Genomic DNA, 27,208 nt, shown 5'->3' with positions numbered 1-27,208 from the left:
CACACAGTCATTTTTATCACATAAAATAAAGTTAGAACAAATCACTTCTGCGTCGCCTCCACGCTGTAGCTATGGGAAGTTTCCCATGAGCGTGTCATTTATCAGGCCTGTAGCTGTGGCGGCGACGCAGAAGTATAATCGTAATAAAAAGCAGCTGAGAGTCATGGAATCACTGAAAACACGTCATTTCACCACAGAGGAAGTGGTCGAGTGTAGAGCTCATAGAAGCTATGGCTGCCAAAATAATGAAAAAGGTGACAACTGGATCTGATACACAACATTGAAGATGGCACCTTTTGTTTGAACCCACCCATTTATCATGTGAGCAAAAGTATTGGAAACTCACTGACAGGTGTGTTGTGCTGCACAGGTGTGTCCTATATTGGAATGTCCTGATGTAGAAAGAACTGCTGGTGTACTAAGTAACAGATGTCGAACAGGTATACCAAGGAAAACATCAGCAGCAGACAGAAACATTGTGAGAGCTGTAAAGAAAGACCCTAAAACAACTGTTAGTGACATCAACAAGAACCTTCAGAGGGCAGGAGTGAAGGTATCACAATCTACTGTTCACAGAAGACTTCATGAACAAACAGTTTATGGTAAAAATAAAGGAATTGGCCTCACTCTTCCAATACTATAGGAGGGCACTGTACCTACTGATATTCTATTGCAGAGATCACTGGTACTGCCCTCTGCTGGTTTAAATCACACTGATAGATTCCAGTTTGTTCATGTACATGATAATGCCTCCTTACAAACAAAAGTTAATTGTGGAGTTTCACAGGGCTCAGTGCTTGGGCCTTTACTTTTTACCCGCTTCCTTTAGGGAACATTATTAGAAAGCACAACATACACTTTCATTGTTATGTAGATGACACACAGCTATATTTATCTACCCTCTGCTGTATCTACAGAAGCAAGTGGTACATGATAAATTAGTTTGGTACATATTGGCATACAGTCTGAAATATATGAAAGAACTATCCAAGCTAATAACCCTCATATGAGAATGATTAAAAATTAGAGGCCTGTATGTATTGTTACTACAGGTTATAGGATAATGTATTACCAACAGTAGTAGTTACAGTATGAAATTCAAGGAAAAGAACATCCAACCCTAAAGTAGATTGAGTCATGAATTAGCTTTAGCTGAGTTGAGTTCTTTTATGATGATTATCTCTTATTCACAAGGCTTTACTGAATCCTAATCTTCAGAGACTATACCCTATGCTCTGACACATTTAGCCGTGTGTGGCAGTTGATAGTGGACACAAGCGTCTTGGGTCATGCACGTCTTTGAACAGCACTCCTGAAGTCCTGTTCCACCTGACAGCAATAAAGGAACCTTTGTAGTTCTGGATGTAGCTGTACGCTTTCTTATCCTTCACCTCTGACACAATAACCATCAGACCTCTTGTTGAAGTAACTTTGGTACTTTGAATAGAAATATGTAGTTTTTATTAGATTACTATCCACTGACATAAGAACAACTTCTTAGTAAGAAAATACAGCATTTATTTTGTGTGGTCATTACTATTATAGCCAACTAAATGTTTATTTGATGATGATAACACCTTACTAACTAAAAAACAGCAGCTAACATACAGTAATGTAGTCATGAAATGAATATTAAAAACCAATATTAACAGCCAAACGTGAGCAACTGAGCACATAACAAGCCGGTGTTACATCAGCAAATGTGACCATCAGAATATCCCACCACCTAAACCTAAAATGGCTATAAGTCTAAAACTTTAAGCTACTGAGGGGCTGCCATTCGGGTTTATCACAAATAGAAAATGGCTAATGACTTAGCTGACACGCTCGTTGCTACGTTACAACGCTCCCGTAGTATTTAGAAATAACGCAGTCCAACTTCGTCCTCTGCTGCTTTGTGTTGGTTTATTTCTCACCGCATGCAAGAATCCATTAGTGTCCATTCTTTTCCAAACATTTACAATGAGCCAATGAGGTCTACTTATTAACTCTACTATATTAACTTGTTTTCATGGTTAAAAACCTCCTAGTCGTTGCAAACGAGCCGATCAAAATATCTCCTCACGAGAGCTTTCCCACTGTCCTGTGATTGGCCAGGTACCTGGAAGTGACGTAATTGGTAGGCCAGCTCTCATCAGCATAGGGAAGTGCCGATCCGCTTCGCAGAGCCCAGGAAAACAGTACAACACTATTTTCTCAGCACTGGCTGAACTGTTTGTTCTGAAACTTTAGGGTTTCATAAACGAGGTAATGACGCAGATACACACACACAAACGCAGCGTTAATTGGAGCTTCCGGTCTATGTGGCCTTTAATGCTCCTCCGACCAGCAACACCTGTTACCTGTCTGAAGGTGACCCAACACAATAGTGACACCTAGAGGACGATTTGTGTCCAACACACACCACACATAAAAATGGCTCTTACATACCAGCCCCTAATTGTTACAGACATAACAATTCCAAGCATTCATGAAGTAAAGAGCCGTAGTCAAAGACACAATTAAGTCCATTTTTGTTTTCGAAAGATTCCAAGACTTTTCCAAGTGGTCAGGAGCCACGTGGGGCAGAGGAATCCATATGACAGTGATGACTCCAGGACTCCAGGACCTTTTCTGATTCCATTTTGCCTTTCCTTCAGCAAAGGTAGATATTCTCGTACCCATCATTTCCAGAACAGGTCAGAGATGTGCCGAACTTGCTTCCATCTTTGTTTTACGTACAGGTCATGCATGTCAAACAATCCAGGAGGCAATGATGGTTTTCCTTTCATGAGGAGAATATGGTTGGGAGTGAGTGGCTCAAGATCATTTGGATCATCCGAGAGTGTTAGAGCCATGGAAAATATTAGGCTTATGTTTGCATTTTAAGGAAAAAGTATTACCACGACGCGCAAGGAGGATTTGGTGTGCGCAGCCGGGATACGTGACGGGATTCAACACAGAGTAACGGACTCCCCGCGGACTTTGGACGGCCAATCATATAAAACGTAAGCATCTCTTGTATTTAATGGAGCTCATGTGTTTTCTATAAGAAGGAAAATATTCTGTGAACATGTCAGCTAAGCTTCAATCATAAGGATTAGTTACATTGACGAGTTTGTGAGAAAGTAATAAATACGGAGCCGATTGACACTAAGAGGGTATCAAAACCAACTGCCAAAGCGTTTGAAGAGAAGCTCAAACAGCTTAAAGGAACAAGGAAAGCTAAGTTGACCAATCTAAATAAAAAAGATGAAGGAAATTGATGCTCTAATGGAGGATGATGGCAATTTTAAAGAAGTGAATGTGAAAATAGCAGCTGATTTCAGACATGTATTATGTAGTTCTGTGACGCAAATGATGCAGTTAAAAACTATTTGAAAGAAGAAGAGAAACAATGGTACGAGCCAAAAGCCATTATCTTGAAGAATTTTGTGGAAAAAGTGGAAAGTTGGCTCGAAAGAGTGAAACATCCTCCCCAGTTGCTGCAATACAGTTAACAACATGGAGTACATGGAAGAAATGGAAAGCCCTACTAAGATGAGGATTGTCATTTCTAAGCTTCCCTTCAAATTAAGAGAAAGGTGGAGGGGAGTCGCTTGTGACATGCAGGAAAGGACAAGATTGCGAGCCAGGTTCACTGAATTAGTCATGTTACGGCCCTAGTGCTGCCGTGTTGGTTGTGGTGTGTTTGTGTGTCTCTCTCTCAACGCTATACTCCTCCAGGTGTTTACCCCTCCTCTGATCAGCGGCTGTTTCTACTGTTAATCAGCTGATCCTAGTTAAAGAGTGGATGAGAAGTGTGTCCGAAAGGAGGGGGACAGTGAGACAGCAGACTGAGGCAGTGGACGTCAGTGGTGAAAGCGTGAGGCTGTACTTCTTGTCAGCGACTGTGTCTTTTCAGTGGGAAAGAGGTTTTCTTAACAAGTGTTTGTGTAAACGCTGTTTCTGTGTTTCTCTCCCCCCCCCCCCCCCCCCCCCCAAGGTGTGGTGGCATTTTTATTTTGTTTTTCTTGTTGGTTCATTTTCACCCCAGAGTCGTGTTGTTTATCCATCCTGGAGGGACTGTGCGTGTTGAGTGCAGTTGTCCCTTTCATAGCAGAGGATCCCCACTGACACATTACTCCATTTAGGGTTTTCTTTTTCATTTCTTCTACCATGAGCTGTCGAGCATCTTGAAGGCTGGAGTCATCCAGTCCATCTGGATAATCTGGTAAGTCATTGACCTCTCTTTGGCTTCTTGATTCTCTTGTTAGGTGGGTCTCCACAAGGAGAGTGCTTTCCATGTTTACCACCGTTCACGGTGACATCACCCAACTTGAATTTCAGACTGTTTTTCCAACCGCTCCAGCCGGACACTGATCCTTGTTCTTTGAGACATGGGTGTGTTCGCACCAGTTTTGAGGCAACATCTTGTTGGGCATGCTTTCAAGGCATATATGGTCTCTGCCAGCCTCTCGAGGATGTCGCGTTTGAGCTCCTTTGACGGAATGAGGTGTGTTCCATCCCTGAGATGGAGCAGGTTTGCTTGACGCAGTCTATATTCCACACCGACAGAGAATTTTGGTATATACATATCAAAAACCTCTGGCCACTGGCGGTGTCTTTCTGGGGAGAAGTTTGAGAGGATGACCGTGTCTGCCTGGCTGAGTGTGTCGCTTTGTTCCTCACTTGATTTTGACTGTGGTACAGGCAACTCCACAAGAGAAAGCACTGGAATGATTTTAAGGGTAGGTCGCTCAGGCAGCTCTGATATCTCTGTTTGATTGCACAGCTTGTTGTTGAAGCTGGGATCTTTAAACTGCAAGCTGAAGTTATAGTTTATTTGAAGAGCATCTTTAAGGGAGCCAATTAAAAGGTCAACCATATCAGGCTTTGTCGTCAATTCCACCTGCCTCACCTGTCTGCTTCAGTGAAGATAACTCTCACAAGCATTCTGTGTTGCACTGCCATCTGGAGAGGGATTGTTCAGCACGTATATAATGTTTGAGAGTCACCATTAGTTTCCCATCCATTCTGTATGCTGAAAGGGGGAAAACATTGTTGAGCTCTGACAGTGGAACCACACACGGGGGCGGGGTTACATCAGAGTAGCAAAGTTCATACGATCTAAGGTGCTCATGGTGCCATGCACTCATTACTCTGCACACAAACATGATTTCTGTAGGAACTGCAACAATCTGTGTGATCTGCCTAAACTCGGGGAGACCTGAGCAGGACCCAGCAGAGACTACCATATCTGCCTTGTATGTAACTCCACCTAGACAGACGGATGATGCTACATGAACTGCTGCTGGCTTGTTGGCTTGTGGAATTTCTGACTGAGTACCCTCTGGACGTAGTAACCTTCTCCATCTCGACTGAAATTAACTCGAGTCCAAATGATAGCTGACTCCTTTCTGGTGTTTCACAGCAAGTGTAAGGACATTCCTGTAGTTCTGAGCATCACAAATAACCTTTTTGAAAAAATTGTGCTTGCCCTCAAAGCGCATAGTCCAGACATCACACAGTGGACCAAATGCCTTAATAAGTTAAGGGTAATGTTCAATGTAGTGGTGTTTTGGTCGTAATCTAAACTCTGGGAATGTCGACTGCAGTAGTTCTCTGTGTTCTGCTAACTTGCACTCCAGGAAGTAGAGTGTCTCTTCAGTAAACCTGGGGGCAACTACACACTCACACAATGTCTTTGACAAGCATGAGAACTTCCCATGCCTTTTGCCCCCGGAGGAACATACTGACCAACAAGAAATGGAAGGAGCCTAATTAGGCACCAGTTCTCATGCACATTTCCTCCGATTGTGCCTTTTGTGGAGAAGCCTTTTGTGATAGACTGTGGCTGGTCAGTTTTGTCAGTAAAGGTGTATGTAAAGGACCTGATAGTCTGATTCAGTGTTTCTAGATTAAAATATCCCTTGGAAATCAGATCTGAAAGGCACAAAGACTATGCCCTCCAGAAGTTCATGCATGAGGTCAGGAGGGGTAACCTTTAACAACATGAAAGTGTTCCAGCTCAAAGGGCACCTTTTTTTCCACACCTTATGTTCTACTACATTCTGGGTCTTCCATCACTTCCTGCACTTGTCTGTCATGCCTGTCTTTTTCCCTGAGCTCAAAGGCAACAGAGCCCACCCCTTGTTCTTGAATGTCACTTCTACTTGCTATGCAGACTCTGCTGAACTTATCAACAGAGAAGCTCTCGTAGAATCCTGCCAGTGCATGAGCACCTAGGTTGTCAGCAGCTACATACAAAACAGTTCCTACACACTTGCACCTAAGGTCTCTATGTAAACACCATCTGTTTCTAGTGACATCAGATCACGTATAAGTGGGTCCAGCACTTTAGCATAACCACATTCTTTTACAGTGGTTGTGTTGCATATAAGAGCAAGTTGGATAGAGTTGAGTGGTGCTCTATATTTTGCTGGCATATTGGCAATTACCCAGTAATACAGCCCAATGGCAATTGTGAACTCATCACTATTAAGAAGGCCATTTTCTCTGAAGTATACACCCTCTACATGAGTTTTGTATTCATTTGAAACATGTATTTCTTCAGACATTGCTTTATCTAACACATCTGTCCTGCTCAGCAACTTCTGCAGCATTTGCTGTATGGGAACATATACAACCGATTTATTATCTTTGTCAACTACATACGGAAAATTCTTTAGACACATACGATGCTCTCTTTTTTGGCGCTGCTAAGGAACCATCTTTGCCGCAAAATGTTGTCATTACATTGGTCTCTGAAACGGCACTGCTCACCTGTTTCACAATGGACTCCTCTAATCCAATCATAATCCTTAAGAATCATCTTCACCTTATGATGCAGAAGTGGCTCTGACAAATAATGTATATCACAAAGCTGTTTGATAACTTCCTGTACAGAGGTATGTGGAGGATAGTCTGCATCTTTTAAAAAAGTGCAGCCAAGTTATGCTCTAATTGCTTTTTCAAATCATGAAGATCTATCTCACAAGCTTCTTCACTGACATCATCTATCTCCCCCATGTCTTCAGTTGGCATTTGCTCATCTGCAACATCACTGTCTTTGTTTTCATCACTTATGTCAATATTAACTATTTCTTTCTTGAACATATTCCAGTTGTCTTCTCCATGTGTTTTACTTTTATGTGCATTGAAAGTTGAATGCACACTGCTCTTGGACACTGAACCTTTTGGTTAACTTTCAAGTGTCTGCTTCGGAGGTGGGTGAAAAATTCTGTTTCAGAGCAGGGCTCAGTGAATTCACACAACTGACAGTTGAATTTGACAGCTTTATTTTCTCCTGTTAGTTCCTCGTGAGTTTTAGATGGTTTCAAAACAATGTTGAAAATAAAGAAGACATACATCAAATACAACCCGGCTATATTATGGATAATACTCTTTACGTTGCACAAGTGGTTTGACATCCCTAGGTCAAATAATATGGAAGCATAATAGATTTAAGTTTAGCAAAAAGTCATAAAAATAATCATAAAAAATATATTACTCAAAAACAAGCCTTGCTACATGAGGGATATTATTATCTGTGTTGCACAGTTGGTTGGACATAATTCAATGAACTGGTTCAAATGCATAATAATTATTTATTTTGAATATCAAACTGACTTAATACTGGTGCAGACATATGAGCAAAACGAGCTTTGCACCGATGTGTCCGGCGACTGTCCGCCTTTGGGTACACTTGGAGTTTGCTGTGGAACGTACGCGGACTCCAAGTATGTCCATGCAGACTGTACATTTCTCAAGTTTTATGAGTCTACCCTGACTCGAAGCGCACTCAAACGTGGAGTCCACGCTGTCATAAAACTTGAGCTTTGCACTGACATGTCCAGCAACTGTCCGCTGTGGGAACAGTCCGCGCAGACGTACTTGGAGTCCGTGTACATTCCACGGCAGACTCTGTGTCACACAATGTAATCCGCTTATATCTGCGCCAATTTTTTTATGTTCGCTGGTCCTTGTTTGAGCTAACGAAGCTCAATTTGCATTAGCTGTCTGGGAACAACATACAATTTCCATTACTGGCGCCAGCTAACATTACCAGTGAACACATAGCTAATGTTAGCTAAGAAAGATGGGGGCAGAGTTAGCTGGTTAGCTACCTTGCTAGCTTGTTACTAGCTATGTTTTTTTTTCCCCTTTTTTTAATAACTAGAGTAACGAACAACACTATAGGAATGAACCGTTGATATACAGATATATATCTGATACATATCACTTGATAGGTAGACTATTTTAAGTTATATCAAAGTTTCATTTCTATGGTGTTGTCCTCATGAAAATATATTTAAAAAATATATTAAAAAAAATATTTAGTGACAGCATGCAACCAGTGTCAGGTTCCAACTTACCGTTTTTGTGGCTGAACTTGCCAAAGGCTTCACTGAATATCAGAGCTCATTAATGCCACTGTCCAAACTGGTATAAACCAGATTTTCGTGGGTGCATGGGTGACGTTGAAGTGTTGCTACAGGCAAAACTTGATGATGTTGAGTTGTTTGAGCTCAAACACATAATTACAATAAGATAGACCATTAAAAAGTAGAGTTTACTCAAAATTCATAATAAATGTAGTAATGTAAGTAATAGAAACTCAGTTTGTTTGAGTAGAACCTACTGATTGGACTTAAAAACATAACTACAATAAGAAAGGACATGAAAAAGTTCAGCTTAATCATAATTAACAAGTAATGTCAATAAATTAGACACATTTAAGTAATATGAACTTAATCTGTTTGAGTTGAATCAAAATCTGGGTTTACAGTGTTGGAGGTTTCGTCTCACAAAGTGGATTTCCAACAGTAGAGCAGTGCTTGCTTCTGTGCATGAGGACGACAGGGTCAAAGAGCTCAAAGAGCTTGACTTGGAAAAGGATTGCCTCCCTATCAAAAGAGCTCTGGGGGTTCAGTGGTGCATGGAGTCTGACATGCTAAAGTTCAGAGTCTCAGTTCAGAACAAACCGCTGACAAGGAGAGGAGTAGGAGGAGGAGGATTCTGCAGGATTCTGCAACCAAACATGCATGGGACGACAGCATGCCAGAGGCTGTAGCTCTACAGTGGCATCAGTGGGTGACAAGCTATGTAGCAGCATGGATATGTTCCATCTCATGCACTATGACGGCCCTAATCTGAACACCAACAGTAGCTACGCATTGTAGGTGAAAGGTACTATAAATGCGGCAGATTTTCCCTTGTCTCGTTCTTTGCACTCCAGTCCAATGCGTCACTTCCAGTCAGAGTGTTTGGCTCTCAGTGAGTAGGACTGGAACAGAGTCTGAAGGAGTCTCTCTTTTGGACAGGCTGCACGCTGGTTATTCAGTATCTCAAAAATGAGACAGCAAGATACTGCACCTTCGCTGTCAATCGGGTAGCGGCAATCAGAGAAAGATCAAAGGTCTCTCAGTAGAAATATGTGAAAACTTCAGACAACCCTGCGGACTATGCATCCAGAGGGCTTATTGTGAAAGCTTTTCTAAAGGCAAAAACTTGGATCATGGGTCCAGACTTCTTAACAAAACCGGAGTCTGAGTGGCCTGAAATGCCACACAGCTTATGTCAGCCTCTCAACAATGACCCAGAGGTCAAAGAAGCTTCAGTTTATGCACTTAGTGCCGAGCAGAGTACAAACGCCCCTTCCCAACTCATTCATCACTACTCAAGCTGGTGTCACCTTAGAAGAAACGTTGCATGGGTTCTCAGGTTGAAGTCAACACTGAAGCTACTGGCTCAAAAGAGAAAAGATTTGACAACATCTTTCAAAGCTGGAAAGCTGAATGAAGAAATCCAAAGTTTGGAGCTGGACAAACAAATGAGTTGGAAATAGTACGCTTCCGTCAAGGAGAAAGATTTTGTAAGGACGTCACCATGCTTCAGGAAGGAAAAGCAGTGCCAGAAGGCAGCCCTCTTTATCAGCTGTCACCAATCATATAAGATGGCATACTAAGAGTCAGTGGCAGGCTGAATAAGTCAGCCATGCCAGAGGAGTCTAAACATCCTGCAATCTTGGCCTGCATATAACCCTCTCTCATTCTCAGAAGTGCTCATGAGAAACTTGGTCACAGCGGCAGAAATCATGTTTTGTCCAATGTACAGCAAAATTATTGGATTACAAGATCCCACACAGCAGTCCGACATGTCCTGTCACGATGTGTTACCTGCAGACATCAGCGTGGGAATAGAGAAAGTCAAGTTATGGTAAACCTTCCCAGTAGTGATGGAATCCGGCTCTTTGTGGAGAGCTGGCTCTTTTGGCTCGGCTCACTAAAAAGAGCCGGCTCTTTTGGCTCCCAAGTGGCTCCTCAGATTTTTTGTTACTTAAATTAATTTATTACCAAATTATGTGTAAAATGAATTACTTATGTAAAAAAACATAAAATATAACATATGTATAGTATTTATATGGCTTTATTAATAAACTTAACATAACTAAACATATACATAAATAAACCATGCATGCATGTAACTGACATGTAGGTGGTTCGGGATGTCCAGCAGTCAGTTGTCAAACAAACACCTGTGGCTTTTTTGACCCTTTCTAGGAGTAAAGTACGTTCTTTGTCATATAGGCCTGGGAAGATTATTTTGGAAAGTGTTTTCATGCTTAGAAGTGTATACATTGGATTGAGAGCATAAGTATAACTTTGAAACCCTTTCCACGATGGAAAATGGCTGAAAATCTTGTGCTATCATTTTAGCCAATTTCTCATCAATTGAGTCTTGTTTTGCTGGGGTCATAGCCTTTTGCAAAAACTGGCTCATAGAGCTCTGGGATGTAGGTCTACTAGGTGGCTGTGGTGGTGATATACTGGCTGATGCTACAGACATAGGAGCAGCAACAGTTGCAGGAGTTGACACACTGGCACCTTCATTAGCAGAGTCCCTTGCTGGTCTTTTCTCCAACTCCATTAATTGCACTGTTGGATGATTATTTCACATTTGCCTGTGCAGGTTGTTTGTGGAGCCTGCTCAATATAAAATTTGTATTTTACATAGTGTACACTCTGCCTTTTTAAAATGTGTCCAAATTTTACTCCTGTCACTCATCTTCGGTAAAATGGTAAAATCCTCTTGCGCTCCTCTCACTCTCGTCTCTCTCCCTCCTGTTCATGCTGCATGCGAGTGTCTGTAACCCCTCCCCTCCCCCCTTTTGCTCAGAGTAGTCACACAGACGCTGCCACAGCCACACATATTGACCAATGCGGCTTTAAAAGACAATAAAAAAAAACAAAAAAAAACGCCCTGATCGGGAGCCGGCTCTCTCGATCGCGAGCCGGCTCCCGTCGTTCACTTCAAAGAGCCGGCTCTAATCCGACTCTCGTTCGCGACCGACCCATCACTACTTCCCAGTGACGGACTTGTACCTGATAAGCCACCATTTACAAGTGTTGGCGTGGATAATTTCGGTCCTTTTGATAAAAAGAGGTAGGACCATGATCAAAAGGTATGGTGTGGTTTTTATCTGTTTGACAGTGAGAGCTGTGCACATCGCGGAAGCAAGTTATTTGGAAACCGACTCCTGCATTCACACACTGCGCAGGTTCATTGCTAGGAGAGGTCCGGTCTGGCTGATGAGCTCCGACAATGGAACAAACTTTGTGGGCACGGAGCATGAGCTGCAGGAGGCAATACAGGCTTTGAATAATGCAAAGTTCAAGACACAGAGTAAAGGCATCACATGGATGTTCAACCTACCGTCCGCATCCCATTTATGGGAGTGGCAGATAAAGACAACAAGGAAAGTGCTCAACTCCATTGTGAAGCAGCAAACAATTGAGGAGGGGCTGCACACTCTGCTTTGTGAGGTTGAGGCGATTATAAATAGCCATCCTATCACCAGAGTCTCACAAACGATCCAAATGACCTGGAGGCTTTGACCCCAAATCATCTGCTGTTGATGAAGGCCATAACCCCACTACCTCCTGGCATATTTGACAGAAATGACGTATACTCCAGGCTCAGATGGCGCCAGATCCAATACTTAGCGGATTTGTTTTGGAGATGCTGGACTTACAAGAGAGACAAAAATGGTCCCATCCAAAGGGTCTGTTGTGTCGGACTAGATGGTGCTATCCCTCAACCAAAATAAAAAATAAATAAATAAACACAGGATTGTCAAGTGGGTGCCCTCTTTTTTGTTTCACTGATACCCCACATGGTGGATGCGATCTCAGCTGGGAAGCAGAGCTTCGCACTCAAGTCTGCCAACAGCTTCCAGTCCCGTGCTCTGCCCAGCTGCCCAGTGTCTGGTCTTATGGTGGTGAGGCTTGATTGCCCCTTGCCCTCCCGGACGAGGGCAAGGGGCGGTGGAGTGTCTCAGTGGTTCAGACCGGTACCCTGTGTGGGAAAGACATCATGGTCGCAATGGTCGCAAGTTCGACTCCACCCCTGGCTGATTGTACTCAATTCCATTGTAAGTCGCTTTGGATAAAAGCGTCTGCTAAATGACATGTAATGGTGTTGATCGCCAACAGAATGGTGGGGAGGAAGGGCGTTCAAGCTTGTTTGACGACTTTCCAGCACTGCTGCAAGACACTTTAGCACCTGGTTGTGCCACCAGGTGTAGCGGCCTTGGGTGAGGCCGGTCTTGCATCCCACCAATATGTGTTTCAGTGTTGCTGGACTTGGACATAGAGGGCATGTGGGGTCTTCACCATACTACTAGCTTAGGTTTGCAGGAGAAGGCAGGATATCGTAGGCAGCCCGGATGGTAAAGCTCGCCTTGAATGCCTCCATCTCCAAGCTTTTTCCAGGAGATCTTCCTCTTCTCCACTCCTTCCCATGCCATCCACTGCCCTTGCTTTGCCCACACCACTGCTTGTGCGCACCTTCCCGCTTCCACTTCCTGATGTACCTCCTTGATCACCAGCCTGCGTCTCTCAGATGGAGTGGCCTTGTTCCACGCTGGTGTACTGGCCCTGAGGCCAAGACCACTCCTCCCCTCCTGCACTCGGCTCACGATGTCCCTGTGTCTGAGTGTTGCCTTTGCTCAGTTGCAGCCAATGGGGTCCACTTCCTCCCGGTGGCCAAGATGGGGGCGGTTTGGGCTACAAATGGATCGGTTGAGTCCAGTAGCATCATCTCCAGTCTGACTTTGGTGCACTTGTACTCCTCTGCTCGACTGGAGATGGGCAGGTGTACCATCCCTTTACCGTAGAACCAGGTAACTGGTGTGTGGGAACTTTTGTTAATTACTTATTTTTGTTTAATAAAGTATTTTCTTAACTTGAAACCGTCTCTTGTCCCTGTGGTATTGTCGAACCTGTGTGTCCCAGTAATGATGATTAAAAGATGGAAGTTTAGAATTTGCTGCAGGTTTACCCAGGTGGCGTTGTCGCAACACTAACCTCCTTGCTCATGCAACAATAAGATTTATGCCCCGACTAGTGTGTGCACAAACAAAAATGGCCATTGACAATAGGTAGCGCTACACATACCTCGCATAGTTTGAACAGTGCCAACCCCGGTGAACAACTCTGCTGTCCAGTGTTTTGACAAGCAGATCCTGAGATCGTGACGCAGGTGAAGAGGTGCTTGATCCAATGTTTGAAGCGTGCAGGCATTGGCTTCCTCTCGCTGCTAACATTGGCTGGAATCTACAACTGACTCCGGTGAAAAAGATATCAGTTTCCAGCAGCTTCCGACATCTATCGCCGTCAAGATGAAGCTCTTCCACTTTTCTTCAGCATAGTTTTTGACTTGTGTAATGGCTAAGCCTAAAACTTTAAGCCACTGAGGGGCTGCCATTCGGGTTTATCACAAATAGAAAATGGCTAATGACTTAGCTGACATGCTCGTTGCTACGTTACACCGCTCCCGTAGTATATAGAAATAACACAGTCCAACTTCGTCCTCTGCTGCTTTGTGTTGGTTTATTTCTCACTGCATGCAAGACTCAATTAGTGTCCATTTGTTTCCAAAAATTTACAATGAGCCAGCGCATCGTTGCATCGTTGGACAGTGGTCAAAAACTATTAATGCTCCTCCAACCAGCAACACCTGTTACCTGTCTGAAGGTTCCTAGTTTAATACAATTCATGCGACCCGACACAATAGTGACACCTTGTGGACGATTTGTGTCCAACACACACCACACAAAAAATGGCTCTTACACTATCTATTTAGCACCTTTCATATATGAAATGCAACACCAAATTTACATAAAGGTAACTTTTTATGTTATGTTATGTCAACAAAAGTGTGTTTCATAACTTTGGGACAAAATAAAAGCTGCATCTCATAAATCACATACTTTTCCAACGGCTGTTGTTGGGAGCCACCAGTAAATGTGCAGCAGTTGACTGAAGTGTTCACTTTTTTCCTTGATTCAAAAATGTTCTGCCAAAGTGCCTAACTGAAGGTTATTCTCTTAGTGAGTATCCTGATTTAATAAAAGCATAACATCCACCCATCCACTCATCCTTTGAGGGCTGGAGCTGACATGTCTGCCAGCCTTTTACAAGGCCAGCATTTTAAAATGTGAGTACATGTTTTTTGTTGAACTCTACTACTGTAACACATGAGTGGTTTCATTATCTCATTAAACTGTATGTATATACTGTGTGTGGATATAAAACCAAGTATCTGCTGATCAAGTGAATGAAACCAGAGACCAATGATCAGTTTTCGTGAAAGTGGTGAGTCCAGTCACAGCATGATTAACAGAACACAGTGGTAAATGGTCTGTATTTATATAACACTTTTCTAGTCAGTACAGTTTTGCCATTCACCTCTTCACACCTATTCTCTCACATTCATGCAGCGCATCTACCAGCAACTTGGGCTTAAGTGTCTTTGTCCTTAACAAAAATCCATCATAATAACGTTACTGTTTTATGGACTGGAAATGTGGTGAACGGTCCTTTATCATTTCCACAACGTCAGCATTTTTTCTACATTGGCTGTTTCTTCACCCTCTCTTCCGGGACGCGTCACAGGGTGCACGAGCGTTCCGCTTTACGTTTACACAACCGAGCCAAGGAAAACGAAGCGGATACTTTCAGAAGAAGCGAAGAAACGAAAAAGAGAGTCTGTCTGAGCAAGAGACAAAACAAGAGTTAACTGTGACTGTTAGCTCTGTTACTACGTGTGTAATCTACATTCACGTTTAAAAACGTTGCCTCGCTAGTTTACAGCGAGTACCGGTGAAGTGACGTATTTCTGGTTCATTGAAGGCGCACAGCTCCTTACTATAGCACACAGACACAGTCTTACAATGCAAAAGACAGGAAAACTCTTGGGCGCACAATTCAGCCCACAGCCGAGCGGATTGGCCCAGATAACCGGATATAACCATCTTACTCCGGTAACTACCGGGAGTCCGGGAAATGCTCTTGTGCGCAGCTGCAGGTCTGTCAATGGACACACAGCTTCTCCACAGCAGGAGAGACAGGTGATGACTGAGTCAATCATTTCTTTATAAACTTTTGTGAACGTCAAACCAGCTGTTAATCAGACTGTCACGACAACGTGACTGTACGTTAGCTGCTGTTTTTTAGTTAGGAAGGTGAAATGTTGTGAAATATGTTAACCACTGTTACACTGTAAGATATTCACTTTAAACTACAAATTATAATTTAATACAACCTCATTTGCAAACTCTACACTCAACTGACATAATCTGTGGTCAATATCTGTAATATGACTCTTGTGGAAAGAAGGTCTGTTTTAGCTAGAGTTGTTCCGATTCCGATACCAGTATCGGAAAAGCCTCCGATACTGCCGAAAATGCTGGTATCGGTATCGGCGGGTACTGGAGTCCAGGCACCGATCCGATACCACGTAATTTACTGGTTAGCTCCGTTAGCGCTGATACAGTTCTTCTTCGCTGCTCTTAAAATAGTTGCGCTGTGCTGCCATCGGCAGCTGCTGTTTTAGGGGGGCGACGAAGAATTGATCAACAGACGCCTGGGACCCGTTAAATCAGAAAAAGGAGCTAAGTTGGCGCATCATGTCGGCGGTTTGGCAATATTTTACAGTTGAGGCTCCCACAAGTAAGACGGCAACATGCAACATCTGTAAAGACACAATTTCGTGGGGTGGCACGAGTGTCGCAAGTTTTAACACCAGCAATTTGATTAAACATTTGAAGACGCGTCACGCTAAAGAGCATGAAGAGTTTAACATTACTAAAGCTAAGGGGGGAAAGAGGGACAAACTGCAGCAGCAAACACTGGAGGGTGCCTTCAAGCGTTTTGATAAATTCCCCAAAGACAGCCAAAAAGCGACGAAGATAACAGACAAAATTTTGGAGTTTATTGTCCTGGATGACCAACCCCTGTCTGTCGTCGAAAATGTGGGATTTTGACGCTTAATGGAGCATTTGGAGCCAAGGTACTGTTTGCCAGATCGTAAACATATCTCCGAAACTGCGCTACCCAAATTATACGAGACAGTTATGGAACATATTTCGTGTATGCTGAAAAACGTGGATGCAATCAGCTTTGCCACAGACATTTGGACCTCCGACGTGAGCCCCATGTCTTTACTAAGTTTAACGTCACACTGGGTGGACAGAGAGACAGCATTTACCCCTCGAAGTGCGGTGCTGCACGCCAACGAGTTCCGAGGGTCACATACTGGCACATTAATTGCCGAAGCAATTGAGGGGATGCTAGTGAAGTGGAAAATCCCCAAGTCCAACGTCCATGTTGTTTTGCGCGACAACGCTAGCAACATGAAGAAAGCCATGGACAAGATGGATGTACCAAGTTTGGGATGCTTCGCCCACACTCTCCAGCTTGTGGTGCATGAAGGGCTACTGTCACAGAGAAGTGTGAGTGACGCACTGGCGAATGGTAGGAAGATAGTCGCCCATTTCAAACACTCGCCACTGGCTACTACACGCCTGGAGGATATTCAAAAAGATCTCCAAATGCCCACCAAACGTCTGCACCAAGACGTAGCAACAAGGTGGAACAGTACCTATTATATGGTCGAGAGTTGCCTGGAGCAGAAGCGGTCAATTTCAGCATATGGAGCTGACCACAACCTGCCAGTTACCCTTACGGCTAACCAGTGGGCTTTACTGGAGAAAACAATCACTGTTCTTGTACCATTTGAAGAACTGACCAGACAGATTAGCTCCTCCACCTCTTCTGCAGCTGAAGTCATTCCCTCAGTCACAGTGCTGAAACGCCTGCTTGCTCGGGAGAACGAGGGGGACACAGGGATAAAAACTATGAAAACAACCCTTCTTGAGGCTGTCCAGAAAAGATTCAAGACCATCGAGAATGAGCCCTTGTATGCAGTTGCCACTCTTTTAGACCCAAGATTCAAAGACAGGTATGTCTAATATTTTTATTAAATGTCTATATTATAAGCAAAATTATGAAATGGTGTTTTGGATAACTAGACATTGCATTATTGATTACTATTGCATTAATATGTTACCACTAAAAGCAACTATGGAGGAAGTGGTTTATTTATTTTACACATTTAGACATTTATTTATTATTTTTCATTGTCGTTTCAGATACTTCACAAGTACAGACAGCATCAAACATGCCAAGGATGCTTTGACCCAAGAGGTGGAAAAGATGGAGGCGTTACAGAGCAGGACCACACCTGAGGGAGCAGAGCTTAAAAGATTTAAATGCCTTTTTATTTTATTACATAATGGCTGCACTTTTTTATAATTATTCCTGTTTTTATTGAAGTTGCCGTTGCACTACTGTTTTTTATACTGTTCTATTTAAAAATAAATATAAAAATAAATGGCTTCCATTTGCTGTATTCATTCATGTTTTACAAAGGGTTTAACCTGAGCAAGGCCTTACCACAATGATAATCATATCACAGTATCACACACAGGCATAGTATGATTTTTTTTCTTAACACACTGGTATCGGTATCGGTACTCGGTATCGTCAGATACCGACAGCACGAGTATCGGAATCGGTATCGGGAGGGAAAAAATGGTATCGGAACATCTCTAGTTTTAGCCAAAGATGATGCAACAGAGGTTGTAAAGAGGAGATTCTTTATTTTTTCCATATGTTATTTACAGAGGAAAAAAATATGTAAATATTTACACCAAAAATCCAATTCACACATGGGTCCAAACAAAATAAAAAACAAGAATAATTACTTTTGGAATTATTGTTGGAATTATATAAGGAATATCTAACTAATTTAACTGAAACCGGTTAAAAGTCCAATCAGTGACAATGCTTGTTTGACAGCATGTACCTACATTTTCCGTTGCAGTTAATGTCAGTGTGTTTCTGTTTATGTTGTTTGTGTTTTTGTTATTGTTGTTGTGTTTTTCTATTTGTGTTGGTAATTTGCACTTCAGGGCCACCGTAACTGAGCCACTTCACCCTGCACTACTACTGCAGTGTGTGTGGCATAAGCTGTGTGTATAAGATTAAGCAGCAGCAGCAGCAAACACAGCTTAGTTTAAGTGTTACAGCTCACGGCTTCTTCTTTTTACAGTCAAAGAAATCTGTTCATGTCTGTTGACTTTGTGAGGATGATTATGAGGCTGTACATTTCCATTTGAACTTTTTCTCTCATAGGAACACATTCAATCAAAATGGGCAGAATGAGGTTTTATCCACTGCTGCTGCTGTCACTGTTTGGGTTGTTCCACAGAGGAATTACTCAGTTGAAAGGATGGACTGGAGAGGTGGAAGGTAGTGGTAAGACCCTGTAATGCTAATTTAATCTTATTTACATCATATTCTTCATGTAATTGTCTGGTGTCTAAGTCATTAGCCAAGGCTCACTGCATTATAGTAAGTTGTTGTATTTAATGAAAAAGGAGCCACTGATTTTGATTGCTTATTGTTGTACTGTAAGAAGACGTTAGTTGTCTTTACTGTTGTTTAGGTGAGACAAAATGGATTTCCCAGCCAGATTTCATAAATGACACATATTGGTCTGGGTCAGTGCCTCTTTGTTATGGAGGCTGTAAGGCAAAGCACCAGGAGCTAAGGAGAGACCGCTGTGGAGACTCCAGCTGCTGCTGGTTCGGCTACAAGTCCCTGTGCAGAGGTAAAACTTACAACCACAAAGATCAACTCAACTGAAACTTTATTTCTAGAGCACCTTCAAAACGACCAAAGTACTGTACAGAGGTTACACACGTTACATACAAAAATACGTAAATACATAAATAGAGAATGAGAATAAAAACAGTACAATTACTGTAATCAGTAAAAACAGTAAAACATAAAAGTTTATACTTAAGTTTGGTTTGAGGAACCTCCGGCAGCAGTTGGTTGGGGTGTGCTGACGCAGGAGCTCAGAAAGATACAGAGGGACCGTACCATTGGGGGCTTTAAAAACCATTAATAGAAGTTTAAAATCAATAGGAAAACAGACTGGGACTGGCGTGATGTGGTTGCACTTTTTCTTGCCGGAGAGAAGCGTTTTGGATGAGCTGAAGGCAGTTGAGAGAGGATTGGTCCAAGCCAACGTACAGGGAGTTACAATTATCTAATCATTACATTACATTACATTACATGTCATTTAGCAGACGCTTTTATCCAAAGTGACTTACAATAAGTGCATTTAAGCATCTGGGTAATCTAGATGTAACAAAGGCATCGATAACTTATTCATGGTTGATCTTAGAAAAATAGGACTTGGTCTTGGCTAAGAGGCGGAGATGGAATACAGCACTGATCTTCTTGTCAAATTTAACATGGCTGTCAAAAATGATACCGAGGTTCTTTACACAGGACTGAATGTTGGAACTCAGGGTCCCCAGGATATCAGCAGAACCGGCTGAGGAGGTGTTTCCTCCAAACAGAATAATCTCTGTCTTGGATTCATTAAGATTTAGAAAATTAGCACTCATCCATGATTTAACATCACTCAAGCAATCAAAAAATGAGTCCTTGCCTATTGACCTTAGTGGCAGGTAAATCTGGACATCGTCCACAAAGCAATGAAAAGAAATGTGATGTTTTTGAAAAACACGACCAAGGGGCAACATATACAGAAGAAAAATAATAGGGCCTAGGATGGAGCCTTGAGGAACTCCACATGTCAGTTGGGCCACATCAAAGGAAAAGTTACCTATCCGATTTTTTGATTTTTTAATAGAAACACTGACAAAAAAAAAACGGAGAGAAAGTGAAATCACTCTCTCTGGTTCACCTGTTGCTTGCCTTTCTCTTTCTTTTGTGTGGCAGTGAACTGCGGGAGACCCCATGTGGACTATAATGGTGTAGTGTATGGTAATGACTGGTGGGTGGGCTCCACAGTGAGGTACACCTGTCGCTCTGGCTTCATGCTGGTGGGAAATCCGACCAGCTTTTGCCAACCTAACGGACTGTGGACATCAAAACCCACCTGCCTCCGTGAGTAACTATTATCATCTGTTTTAGCTCAACATATGATTTATACTCCACATTTCTTGAGACAGATTATGAGACACAGGCGGGAAAAGAGCCCCCGCACAAATCAACAGGGGTACAAAAGTTGCGTTAAAAGCTAATTCATAAAAAAAAGGGATTTAATCATGAGTAACCTTGTCATTACTCGTGAGTGACCCCTTCAAGAGTTTTCTTACTCGTGCCCTCTATTGACAAATCTTTACTCATTAATCCAACTGTGCCTTCAGCAGACTAACACACTAGTCTAGCCTCACTCCAATTCACTGACAAGACCACTAGGGCTTTTATTTTCAATAACAAGAGCATCAGATTTTTGCAAAAGAAAAAAAAATTCTGTTAAAATTTTTGGTTGTCATGTAAGGAATCTTACAGATTCTGCCAGTTAAAACCTACCATTATGTGCTTTTGGTCAGGCAACACCTGTTAAATAGCAGGATGAATAACATACTAGCGAAGATAACATGATAGTCATGCAGAGGGTTGGGCTTCAGGGACCCCTAGGTCCGTTCAGTAATTCATCCTTGTACCTGTCCTATAGGAATGTGTCAGCGGGGTCGTATTGAAGTAAGTGAGAGGGAACTAAATGGGACCTGCAACTCCACTTGTGCTTATAAAATCTACTTTGGCCCAAAACCCAAACAAGGCTGCACTCTGATAGATAATTGCAAGAACAAGGAGACGGGCTGGAAGCGTTTTTTTGCACAGTGTGTTCCTTGCATTTGTGACTGCGCTTTATCATGTGGTGAGTATATAATTTCCTATTACTTTTAATGTTATGTAAGCATATGTCTGGGCAATATATGGCTTATAAATTATATGTGGATATTTTTAGGCTATATCCTGATAAACAAGCTTTATCAAGATATATCAAGATATATAAAGCTGCACACAGGTTGTTTCTCTGGGCTCATGGAAAGTTTTCTTTTGAGATATCTGTGCTTCTCAAAGGAGAGGAAAAGTACACTGTAAATGCACTCTGTCTAAAATATCTACCCTTTATAGGTTGCACACATTCATTAAATATATTAGACGGACTGTGGCACGTGAGCATGTGCAGTACATGTATAATCAAACATGTATATTGGCGATATAAAGTAAGGCAGCAATGGGCACTTCCTGCTTCAGTCAGCGTGTGAGGCTCATCGCTGCCTTACCTCACCGCTCTCCTATTTGAACAGGAAATGCATAAATTCACTGATTTTGACCATAAAAATGTTGAAATCATACAGAAAACCCTTACCCCTCCCCTTACCGCACGTCACTCGTTGGCCCCGCCTTGGACTGGTTACCAGTCCAGTGTGTACCACACCTTTCACCTTATCTCAGCTGGGATTGGCACCAGCAGCCCTGCGACCCTCATGTGAAGGATAAAGTGCTAGACAATCGATGGATGGATGGATTCAATATAAATAGGATGATTATCAATACAGCCTTTAAAACCAGGAATAGTCATCACAGATACCTTATCACCATGTGACAATATCCAAAATCCATAAAAAGACCATATCTTGTCTTTAGATATATATATTGGCCAGACCTATGTAAGCATGTTGCAGTGTTGTCTCGGTGTAAATACTTGAATGTGTTTGTGTGTTGCTTTGAACTTTTGAACTCATCGTCAAGGAATTTCATGCAAACCACACGTTTGTTTTGTCATTTTCAGCAACTGCAGGCTAACACTTGGATGAATAGACACAGTGAGAAGATCCGAGGAAGTCGAGTTGCCAAGTTTTATTGCTTGCTCATTACTCCTTAGTCAGCCTATGAACTAGTCAACCCACCCTTGTATTTGCTACTTCATCTCGTTTTGTGGATTATTCAATATACAGACCTTTTTTTTTTTCTCACATGAAGATGAAAACAAGATTTTACAACATGACAGGAAGATTTCAGTGCAAGAGGTTTTTTAATTCCCTCTGAGGCAGTGAGAGAGGGAGATGAAATTTACTCATTGTAATTCCAAGGGGTTTTGTCAGACTCATTATTATTTTTTAGAATAATTATTTGAAATACTTCAAATAATACAATAATAATAAATGTCAGGTGGTAAGGTTCTGAGAAGGCAACTTATTACTCACAGTTGGGATATTGTAGTTTAGACATCAATCTCTCATTGGCTGACTTACTATTTTATTTAATTTGGGAAATTAAGGTAAAGACAAGGAGAAAAGGTAGTGAAATCACAGAGATTAGTGTCTCTACTTTGTGGCTTCTCTCTGTCCATCTGTGCTGAAAGGAGCTGAAACTTTAATCTTGTTAGAAAAGAGTTGCAGTCTGAGCTCAGCAGTCCCACTGAAGGAACAGTTTCTATAGATAGTAAGTTTCCTGTGTGCATGTTTTAGTATTTTATCTCTTGTGGAAAATGGCTTCAAATATTTTTTTTGTTGTAGTCAAAATGTTATTTTTATATAAATTTGAAGAAAAAAAATTGAACTGTAAAAAGGTATCAGATGGATTGTAAAAAAAATAAATAAAATAAGATAAAAATAATGCTTTTCTATTTGAAGTCAAAATAACTTTATAATGTATTATGTTTTAGCATCCAACTCTTTGGAAATTGGCATAACATTTCTCATCAGAGCTGTCATTCTTCTCATCATCTGGGTTTGAAAGTGAGGTAAACCTTCATCTGTTCAAACCTTTCTGTGAACAGGACATAAAACAAAAGGACATACAGTATTCAGGGAACTGTAGCTGTAAAATAACACCAAACTGAACACATTTCCCTCCATGTACAGCATTACAATGTCCATGTCATATAAGCTGCACAAATAAGGATATTAAAATAAAAACACTTGTGAATAAAAAAACAGTGACATAAAGTGCAAAGACATAATAGGTAAAGTAACAGATAAACAAAGACAGTTTATCTGTTACCTTTGTTCAACTCATCTCTGTAAGGTATAGTGTGTGACACATCAGGAAATACAAAGGCAACAATTAACGTTCACATAAAACCCTGTGAACAATCAACTTCTTCTAATACATAACTGCAAAACTTCAGTACCTGGATAGTGTTTTATAGCAGCTGCAACAGTGGAGGGTGGAAAATATTCTACACTGTACTTCATTTTAGGTCCAAAAACTATAATATTGACAAATCAAAGCAGTGACCAACAACTAAACGAAACAAAAAGATCAATCACGCTGATCTAATCACAATAAAAAAGCAGTGAGGCTAAAATGGGTGATAGGGATGAGCTGTAATGTCATCCACACCCACTGCTAAATATCAATAATCCAGCAATATTTTTTGGATTAATTAATCAATTAATCAATTAAAAAAAATCATTCATTGTAGTAGCAGTCTGCTAAACATATGGAACACAGCAGCTGTGCAGGTCGTTTAGGTCAACTAATTTCTGCCTCGTTTCAGATCTTGTCAATATGTTAACATATGTATACTGAAAATTCATCCAAATTTTATTTTTGGAAAAAATATAATCTGCCCACTCCGCGGATTATCAGTGTCCGTGGGCGTAACCGCCAACCACGCATCTCTAATAGGTGAACTTATCTTACCATTCGGCCTAGTTTTTGTTCAAGAACACAAGCATGTCCTTGTGAAGGCGAGTGCGGAGTCTATTCACTATTAATCCCACGGCAGAGAACACTCTCCCCCCTGACATGTGGCAGGGATGCAGAGGTAGGCTTTCGCCAGACGGCTCAGGTTTTTGAACCTGCGCTCGTTAAGTGTCCACCAGAGTGCAGGATCTTGACTGGGTTTAGATGCCGTCTTTATTTGTGTAGCGCACTTTATGATGTTTATTTGAATAGGCAATGTAATAACTTGAAAGACAAAATGCAATCACAAATACACATGAAAATCCCATAAGCCCCGCCCCCCCGGCATTTCAACTTGTTTAGCACGTGTCGATTGTCGGTCGTTTAAAAAAAAAAAAAAAAAGTCCCATCCCTAGTAAGAAACAATAAGAATATTTAAAAACTCTGAGCTACAGCCTCAGTCCAACACATGAGCACAGAGGAGATCACACCCTCCTCATCCTCCACCACTTTAACAGCTAACATTTTAAAGTAGCAGCTAAGGCTTTACCTGCTAAAGTGGGGGAGGACTTTGTGGTAGCGGCACCTGCTTTTTTATAATAAATAGCTTTTTCTAAGGCCACGAAAATCATACAATAATTATTATACAGCGATTATACACCACAGGTGTCCTTCTTATGGACAGTAAATTCGATTTTTGCTAATATAGCCCCAGAAATACTACAAACTGTACCTTTAACGTTTAACTATTCTGATTATCATCATAAAACAGGCATAAATTCCCTCCAAACATGATTTATAAAGTTGACAAAACAGATGTAACAACAGTACAGACACCAACGCAGGAAGTGGCAGAAAAAGGAAAGAAGATAATCACAGTGCAAAGCAGCTCTGAGGAGAATGATGTTACCATCCCATTTGATGACACTTCTGAGCATGAGAGCGCCAGCGATGAAAGAACTGAACCAGAGGTCTTAGATCTGCTGGTTGGTGATTTGTCATCGTAAAATTTGCATCCATGCATGAGTGCCAGATTTCCCAGAAGAATCTGAGGGATCACTGGCAGTAAGAAACCCACCTTTGCATTCAAGGGAAAGGATGATGAGGCATCTTTCCCACTGAGTTATGTGCTGAAGAAGCTACCTCAACCTCAAGAGGCTGGAGGAACTGCAAGGAGGGAGCAACAGTTCATATTCCCCTGCAACCTTGACAGTTGGAATATTGAATAGTTGTTTTGATTAAATGGTTTTGAAACTGACTGGTGGTTGTTCTCGCAAGTTCAAAACTGTTAAAACTGTCTAAGGTAGGCATCCTGAAATAAAGGTATATGTTTTCATTCTATGTCTGTGTCATTTTTCCTTACCTCCAGGACAGCATAAGTAAAAAGTGACTCATCTTAACCCACTCTACCCTAGACGCACTGTATGAATGTATGAGTGAAAGGATGAATGGCAAAATGATAGTTTAAAGCAGATTTGAGAGGTCATCAATATGAGACAAGTAATCTATAAATAAAGATTATATCCCATTTCTATTGTAATGGCATCTTATGTTGACTTTGACACTTCAGATTCATAGTCATTGTGTTAAAGCCTTAAGAATTATACTACATATCAAATCACTGTTGCAATATGTGTTAGAACGACTTTCCCTAGATCATTAAGCCCTAATTTCTAGTAAAGATTTGAAAAAAAAGTTCAGTATTTTTTTAACTAGTGCCACTCTTTGATGTTTTTCTTATGATTGTTGACAATTAAAACCCAACTCAACAGTTGGGTTTTGTTGGGTTTTAATTTCTGTGCATTGATCACCTTTTATACAAATGAAATGCGACACAAAGTGTTTTACGTTAAAAAAATCCCCACCCAAATACATATTATAATAAATAATATTTCCCATATGCATTCATACAACTTGATAAAGACAAATGACTTTCTCACTTTCTCTGATGCAAAAATTGGATAAAATTAATAAATATCAATAAAATAAAATAAAAATATAATAGCAAAATAAATAAATAGACACAAAACTAAATACCAATAGATAAATAAGTATGAACTAAGCTAAGCTGTGTTCTAAGCTGTGTTCTGCCCTCAGGTCTTGGGGAAGGTTGTTCCACAGTGGTGGGTTGTAATAAGAAAAAGAAGCATCACTAGAACAAAGGTATACACGTAGGTCATAGAGGTCATACAGGTACACAGATTCTGTGCTGCTCAGTTCACAAAGAAAGGCTTTTTTCAAAAACCAAAGAATCTGAATGAATGTTCCAAACTATTCATGATTAATACAGGAAACATTTACACACGATAGCAGGTGGTTTCCAAAGAATCACACAAGAGAGCATCCTTAGGCAGTAAGTGAAAGGATAACCAATTCTCCTGCTTCATTACAGCTCATTAAGCCGTTCTCAGATATGTCATATTGACACCCTGGGGAGGACACTAACCCGCATGCAGCACACTGTTCTCTCCAGAGCGTTCTGACAGGATTTCCCAGTATGTCTGCTCACGCTCACTCCCAGCTACTCCATTGAGACATGTGGACATTCAATCATTAATTGATTCATTGTCTTTGTCCTGAAGGTTTGCTGGAGCCAATCCCATCTGACACAGTGTCATGAATGGCGGGGTACACCCTGGACAGGTCACCAGTCCATCGCAGGGCCAACATACAGTACCTGAACACCTGTACATGAAGTACCTAAAAGGGATATTTGAGTAAAAGTACAAGTATCTTTTTTATAATATGATGAAAGTCTTAAAGTATATGACATGTACTGTATTTAGTATCAAAACTAATTTTCTGTAATAAAATGTTTTAGAAGTAAAAGTAAAGGTATTAAAAAAGATTGAGCAATAGTAGCTCAGTCTTGGGTGAGTTGTCTTACAGGAATATGTTAATATAATAAAGAACAAATTCCACTAAACCTATTTTTGCCTTTTTTGGCCCCACATTGTCTGTGTGTGTGTGTGTGTGTGTGCACGCATGCATTTTCGCTTAGGAATGGTAATAATAATAATAATACATTTTCTTTGTAACGCACTTTATATTTAAAAGAAAATCTCAAAGGACTACAAAAACAGGCAAGATTAAAACAAGAAACAATTACAGATTAAAAGAATTTTTTTTTTAAAGGTAGGCCGTTTGTTGGGAACCGTGAGATGTTCAGGGAGGGTGTTCCACAGTCGAGGAGCAGAGGGGCAGAAGTTTGCTCCGAGTTTGCGGGACTTAGTCCTGGGAGGGAGAAGTCTGTAGCTGTTGGTGGAGCGAAGTGAGTGAGCTGAGGTCTGGGGGGGGAGAAGTTCTTTGAGGTACTGGGGGGTGTTGGATGACCATGGATGCACTGGAATGTGAGGAGGGAGACTTTATATTCGATA

At 41.4% G+C, this 27,208-nt stretch overlaps 1 protein-coding gene across 3 annotated transcripts; it reads left to right on the top strand.

The window, feature by feature from the left end:
* Positions 1 to 18,270: 18,270 nt before the first annotated feature.
* si:ch211-117m20.4 (CUB and sushi domain-containing protein 1) lies at positions 18,271 to 23,308 on the top strand. 3 transcript variants are annotated; one of them, XM_058627519.1, is made up of 5 exons: positions 18,271 to 18,623; positions 18,814 to 18,978; positions 20,124 to 20,291; positions 20,866 to 21,069; positions 21,991 to 23,308. In XM_058627519.1, exons 1-5 carry the CDS (start codon positions 18,518 to 18,520, stop codon positions 22,002 to 22,004), a joined length of 657 nt encoding a protein of 218 aa, XP_058483502.1. In that variant the 5' UTR covers positions 18,271 to 18,517; the 3' UTR covers positions 22,005 to 23,308. The 3 variants fall into 3 exon arrangements, with proteins under 3 accessions (XP_058483502.1, XP_058483501.1, XP_058483500.1); XM_058627518.1 differs by lacking the exon at positions 21,991 to 23,308 and having other exon boundaries at positions 18,271 to 18,617; positions 20,866 to 21,330; XM_058627517.1 differs by lacking the exon at positions 21,991 to 23,308 and having other exon boundaries at positions 20,866 to 21,330.
* The last annotated feature ends 3,900 nt before the right edge of the window (positions 23,309 to 27,208 follow it).

This window comes from Solea solea, chromosome 4 (genome assembly GCF_958295425.1).
Source record: "Solea solea chromosome 4, fSolSol10.1, whole genome shotgun sequence".
NCBI lineage: Eukaryota > Metazoa > Chordata > Actinopteri > Pleuronectiformes > Soleidae > Solea > Solea solea.
This window is presented reverse-complemented; position numbering and strand designations above follow the sequence as displayed.